Source organism: Symsagittifera roscoffensis, chromosome 6, assembly GCF_963678635.1.
Source record: "Symsagittifera roscoffensis chromosome 6, txSymRosc1.1, whole genome shotgun sequence".
Classification (NCBI taxonomy): Eukaryota; Metazoa; Xenacoelomorpha; order Acoela; family Convolutidae; genus Symsagittifera; species Symsagittifera roscoffensis.
The window spans coordinates 41,787,183-41,793,381 of record NC_087067.1 but is presented as its reverse complement, the minus strand read 5'-3'; the positions used below and the strand labels follow the sequence as shown (position 1 = coordinate 41,793,381).

Sequence of the window (6,199 nt, the reverse complement as noted above, 5' to 3'; positions counted from 1 at the left end):
TGCTAAAAATATAATTTTCACTTCATTTGTTTCTCTTTCGCTGCCATAGAGTTTCTTCAAGTTGGAACAGACAAAATTGATTAAAAAGAGCAACCGGGTTGGCGTAACAGAATTTTGAATTTAATTTTTAGGTTTATGGTGACTTTGATCCAAAAATTCATTGATGCTCGAAAAAGTGTTCAGAAAAGGTCAAACTGCGTATCATTACTATGATCTGCGATAGTTTTTGATTGCGTTCAACTGCAATCGTGTTAGCCGGTTGATGTACACCAAAATGGTATACGCTAAACTGTTCCGACCAACCGTGCACCAAACTGATATACGAAAACAATTCTTAAATTGATCTACATTTTTAAAAAAAATTATTTTTGCAATTTCCAATTTTCCTGTAATGTTCTTTTTCTAGAAAGAGCCGTTCTTTTAGGACAAAATGCATGAAATGTCAATAGCCATAGGTGAATAATTAACTTCAAAATGGGGGAAGTCAACTGCTCATCAAATTTCGTCTGAATTAGTCCAAAAAACGAAAAAGTTCTGATCCGTTTTTCTCTTCAGGTTTTCTAGACTCCGAATCCCGAGCAAAAGAGGGTCAATAGGATACTACAATTGAATTTTTTCGAGGTTTCTTTGAACTAATAAGAATTTGCTGGGAAAAACAGACCCGAATCAGCAGTTGCTTTCCACTCTTCGAGAGCTCGGAACAATAACGAAACGAAATTCAAGTCAAAGATAGTATTTTCTGCTTTCTTCAATATCTCTATAACAGTCATTAAAGTTTATACATTGTGACTTATATCATGCTCTCCAATGACAAAGTTTGAAATGGAGCGAAAAAGCCTTTAAATTTTGCTGACAAAATGGGCTTAAAGTATACGTTTTTCCAGGAATGAAAAAATATCTATTAATATAGTTTTTGTGTGTTAGTTTTAGCAAATAGCATACCTGTTGTTGAAAAACTAACACATATTGCAAAAAAAAGTTTGTTAAATTTTTGTACCTAAATGTGAAGTGTTTTTCTAGAAATTTGCTATTTAGCCGCTTCTATTTTTTTGCTAAAACAGTAATCGAATTCTTTACTCATTTTGGTCGAATTAAATTGTATTGATACGTATTCGAGTTTAATTTCAGCATTAACAGTTTCAAACAACTGCGTTTACTTTCAGCGTTATGATGATTACACCTGCGACCTTGCTAGCTTTAGTAAATTTGTAACCTTCTTTTTTTCTAATCTAACTCGCAAATAAAAGTGTTCATTAAAATATTCTCTTATTTGGTGGCACTTTTGCTATAATCACGATCTCTAGCATTAAAATTTTATAGCATCTATTCTTTGCTTTGTTTGTGGCTAGTGTTGGTGATTTATTAAGTGTCCGTGGCTGAGTGGTTAGAGCGTGAGACTCATAATCTCTAGGTAGAACATCGAATCCGCGATTTAGCCGACTGTTTACTAATTCGAGGCTTTTTCTACTTTTTCTTATTGTACTTTATAGAGCTGCTTTTTGTTGTGTTCGCACTAGTGTTTGCGAAGCGCAGCTTCGCCTCTGTGTTATAAAACAAGTTATATTTTCAATAGTATCTAGAGCGAGATATTGCAAATAATAACTGAATGAAATTTGGTACACGGTAATTGGTTGTTGCTGCCTTGATTGAGGCACGTTGAATTTCAAATGCATTTGTTGAAATTGAAGTCAGGAGTTAGACTTGAAACTTAAGTGGGATTTGTCGATATATACACAGGAAGGTTGGAATAAAACACAAGAATTTAGAACATCATTATTTCCTGCATTTATCTAGTCTAAAATATTTGACCCAATTAATTAGATAGTGGAATTGTAGGCGATAGGATGCCGAGTGTTGCGAAACATGAAAAATTGTCTACTGAGCTTAATTTTGTAAAAATCTGTCAAAGAAATTGTTTATATTTTGGTGTCTAGATTTTCCTGAAAGTTTTCTAAATGTTCAAAGAATCGAAAAAACCTAGAATTGCTCAAAATGGTGATTTATAATCCTAATAAATGTTTTTTGTTTAGCTTGAAGGAACGTTGCCTGAGTTTGTATTTAATACCAACTATCGACCAGGATTTGGTCCAATTCGCAACTTTTTCGATGGGTTCTTTCGCATTTCTGTCAAATATGATTTGTCGAATCTTCTGAAAGCCTTCTCGTTAAACGGCGGGATTGACGAGCAACTAAGAAATGAGGTGTATTGATTCTAGTATGATGTTTTTCAGTAACTTGTAATGAGTTCTGATATCATCAAACGCTTGTTATCATATGAGAAGTGAAGCAAGTATCGAAGAGTAAGTATGCAAACAGGTTTAACAGAGCAACAGAAACAACAAATTGCAGAAAAACGGCGATTGGCGCTTCAGAAACAGCAGAATGCGAATAAGAGTGTGCCGGTTAGCTCAAATACTGCCACCATATTTGGAAAGAAGATTAATATGGACGTGCCGCAAGTCAAGTTCACAAATACAAAACGAGCTCATGGAAATGTGAATCTTACAACGACTGTGCTGACTGATAAAATAGAGCCGCAGCCTCCGCTGGCTAAGAAATCTTTTTATGGCTCTGAGTCCTTCCCCACAAATGTTACTCAGCGTTCGTTTAATGCAAACTCTAGCTTCAATTTTCAACCGAGAGGGTCGAATTTCGTTGCTAGTAAATTTCCAGGTAGCTCAAACGTGAAAAACCCAAACCTAGTTGATCAAAAATTTAATAATTTTACAAGCGGGTTCAGCGAAGAAGTCAATTTTGTTGTTACTTCCGAAACTCAGTTTGAAGTTAGGAGCAAATATGACGCAGAATTAGTCAAAGCTTACAAATCTATGGCCAGAAAAGAGTATGACCCTGTAACGCGACAATGGAGGTTTCCCATTGAAGATTACAACACATTTTTTGACAAATTAAAATCATTGCCTCTCGCTGAGCGTCTGACCTTGCGACCTTTGCCTACAATGGTGCTGAAACAGTTCGAAATCTGTCGTAAGTTCGAGAAAATTCAAGAGGAAAAGACAATTGATTGGTCCAAATTTCCGAATTCAGACGAATTGATGGATTTTCAGCGTGAGGGAATTAAGTGGGTCATAGGTCGTAATGGACGCGCGCTGATTGCCGATGAAATGGGTCTGGGTAAAACCGTTCAGGCTTTAATGATCGCTTTTAATTATGAAGCCGAATGGCCACTACTGATTGTATGTCCCTCGTCATTACGTAATACATGGGCCGATGCCATAGCTAGATGGTTACCTGACATTTCACTAGAACGTGTTTCTGTTGTGTACACTACGAAAGACATTTACAGCGAAAGTCGGCCGAAAGTTTTAATCTTGAGTTACACGTTAGTTCCGAAATTAAAAACAGAATTGCTAAAGTTTAAGTTCAAAGTTGCAATTTTAGATGAATCACATTTCATCAAATCGGGAAAAGCGGCTAGAACTAAAGCCGTGCAAGAAGTAGTGAAAAGTGCACAAAGATTACTTTTGTTGTCAGGCACACCTATGATGTCAAGGCCGATTGAAATGTTCACCCAACTTCAGTTACTAAACAAAGCGACCTTCAGTAACCAAACTGTGTATGCTTCCAGGTACTGTGACGCAAAGCAAAGACCATGGGGTATGGACTACAACGGGTCGTCCAACTTAGACGAGTTTAAAGTCTTGCTGTCGTTTACCGGTTTCATTCGACGACTAAAGAAAGATGTTCTATCCCAGTTACCGCCTAAAACGAGAAAAATTGTGACGTTAGACAAAAGTTTGATCAAAAATAAAGAGAAATCGTTTTCATATTTGTCTAAACAACTTAGCAATGTTGAGACTTCGAAATTAATGAGTGGTTCCAATAAGCAACTTTTGTTCGATTTCTTTACAGCTTCTGCGTTTGCTAAGTTGCCCGCTGTCATTAACTACATGGACGAACTTTTTGAAAGCGGTGTCGAAAAATTATTGCTCTTTGCTCATCATATTGAAATGTTGGATGGTATAAGCGATCACCTAAATTCAAAAAATATGGATTTCATTCGCATTGATGGAAAAACTCTGGCATACGATCGCCAACCTCTGGTTGATAAATTCCAAGAAGATCCCGATTGCCGTGTTGCTTTGTTGTCAATCATGGCTGCGAATACTGGACTGACTTTAACAGCAGCTTCGGTTGTAGTTTTTGCGGAGCTTTACTGGAACCCAGGCGATTTGATCCAGGCAGAAGACCGCGCCTATAGAATTGGTCAGCATTGTAACCTAACTGTGCATTATTTGATAGCTAATAAAACAGTTGACGATCAAATCTGGCCAATGATAAAAAACAAAATGTCGATAATGAAAGAAGCAGGACTTTCAAACGATACTGAGGCTTTTAAAAATGCGGAAACCAGTAATCAAGTGTACATCCCGAAGGATCAAAGCAAAATTGACTTCGTGGCCAAAAAGAAAATTTCAGGAAAGATCACTAATTTCATGGAACCAGTTGTTACAACTTCTAGGATATCGAAACAAAGCAGTGACACTGTAAGCGGTCTCATGGGAGAAAAATTTTCAGAGTTTGAGTTTTTAGACGACTGGGATTCTAGCGAAAAAGTCATTAAAGATAGTAATGATGTGCAAGTTAAAGAAGATGATGCTTGTTGGGACAACGACGTGGATGATTCGCTTTTTCAAACCCAAAGTCTGCTCCCAACCCAACTTACTGTAAGACAAAGCGATGCATTAGACAAGGACGCTACTAAGATTGAATCAGATTTGACAAACGGAAACGACGATTTCATTCCAGACGAAGAGCTTGAACTAATTTTCACGGGTGCGAGTGATCTTGAAGTACAGGAAGATGATGACTCACAGCAAATATCGCCCGTAGTTGGCAGAAAATCAAACTTTACCTAAATTTGAAATTATGGAAATGAAAGGTTTTTGTTTGCTGTGCGTACTTTCTTATCTTTATGTCGCTTGTCAAAATAGCAATAATATAAATTTAAATTTTTATCTCCTAGTTTTTTACCCTTGCGTTAAGCAGGGATATTGCAACTGGGTACAAGAAGTTTTCCCCTTAAATAACTTTCTTCACAGAATGGTCAATTTAGAAGGAACTTAGAAATGGTAAATTACCAATTGCCACGTACGTAGGGTTAAGTGATTCTTTTTTAGGTGGTACATGGAAGTTCCTATAATAAGACTTTTTTCAGGCTTTTGAGTGTTGGTCTTATTTTTGTTGGCTTAAATAATTTATTCAATTTTTTTCATATTAGTTATGGTCAGTTTTTTGAAATTAAATTGCTGATAACTTTTTTCTATTTAAAAACTTCTCTAATCAAAATACAAAGCAGAGTATGGTGACCGCTCGACTAGCATTGAAAACATGACATTGTATCAACTAGCATAATTTTGATAGCTTCTTTTCTCAGAAATACTAGGCGGCATTAAGATTCCACTGAAATTGAGACTTTAATTTCTAAGAAGTAGAAAATTGAGCAATTGAGAAACTAAGCAATCAACTTAAAAAATGAAATACTTAGCACATACATGCTGAGCGGTCACACCCGGACCTGTAAGGGCTGAAACCAAACACTGATGACCGCGCAAATTATAAAATGTGTGAAAAAACTGAGATTCACAAATATTTTTTTGGATAAGATTTTAATTATGAAAAGATATGAATTTTGTGAATGGATTTTCATGCTAGTCGATACGATTTTCACTTGTGAAACTTTTATGCTGGTCGTGCTTTATCCTAGTCGATACACCGCCAATTATTTTACATTATAAATGCGGTTTCGGTCGGGTTTTTTGTAACGGAACAACCCAGCTACTTTAATTGGTTGCCATCACAAAAGGTTGTTATTGGAGAAAATGTTGTCGTTTTATCAATCAACATCCAACTTCGATTTGCAACGGGCTTCGAGTATTTATAAGAGCTATCAACTACATACTCTAGCTGATCCAGATTATTTTGAGAAATACATTTTTGTTCTGACTTTCATAACGAAAGTAACAGAGTATTTATGCTTGGGTGTTTTTTTCTTCAGACAAATTTCGACTGTTCAACTTGTTGACTCTCACAAAAAATCTCAATTTTTAAATATATATATTTTTTTCATTTCATTTTATTAAATTTAATTTTTTCATGTTGTTACTGCTCCATAGACCTTAAAAGGCAGTCGGAACAATCAGGGTATTGCCCTGATACGAGCATTTTTGTTCTATTTTGT

General features: G+C 35.9%; 3 protein-coding genes across 3 annotated transcripts in view; 2 read left to right on the top strand and 1 right to left on the bottom strand.

Annotated features, from left to right (window-relative positions):
- The window catches only part of LOC134847564 (uncharacterized), a 318,779-nt gene that overhangs the window by 213,144 nt on the left and 99,436 nt on the right, over positions 1-6,199 (top strand). The gene's annotated exons all lie outside the window — the stretch shown is intronic.
- Positions 1-6,199, bottom strand: part of LOC134847567 (casein kinase I-like) — a 584,249-nt gene that overhangs the window by 509,713 nt on the left and 68,337 nt on the right. The window lies entirely within an intron of this gene.
- On the top strand, positions 2,236-4,950 carry LOC134847649 (SWI/SNF-related matrix-associated actin-dependent regulator of chromatin subfamily A-like protein 1). The gene has a single exon (XM_063864802.1). It carries the CDS (start codon positions 2,307-2,309, stop codon positions 4,875-4,877), a length of 2,571 nt encoding a protein of 856 aa, XP_063720872.1. The 5' UTR covers positions 2,236-2,306; the 3' UTR covers positions 4,878-4,950.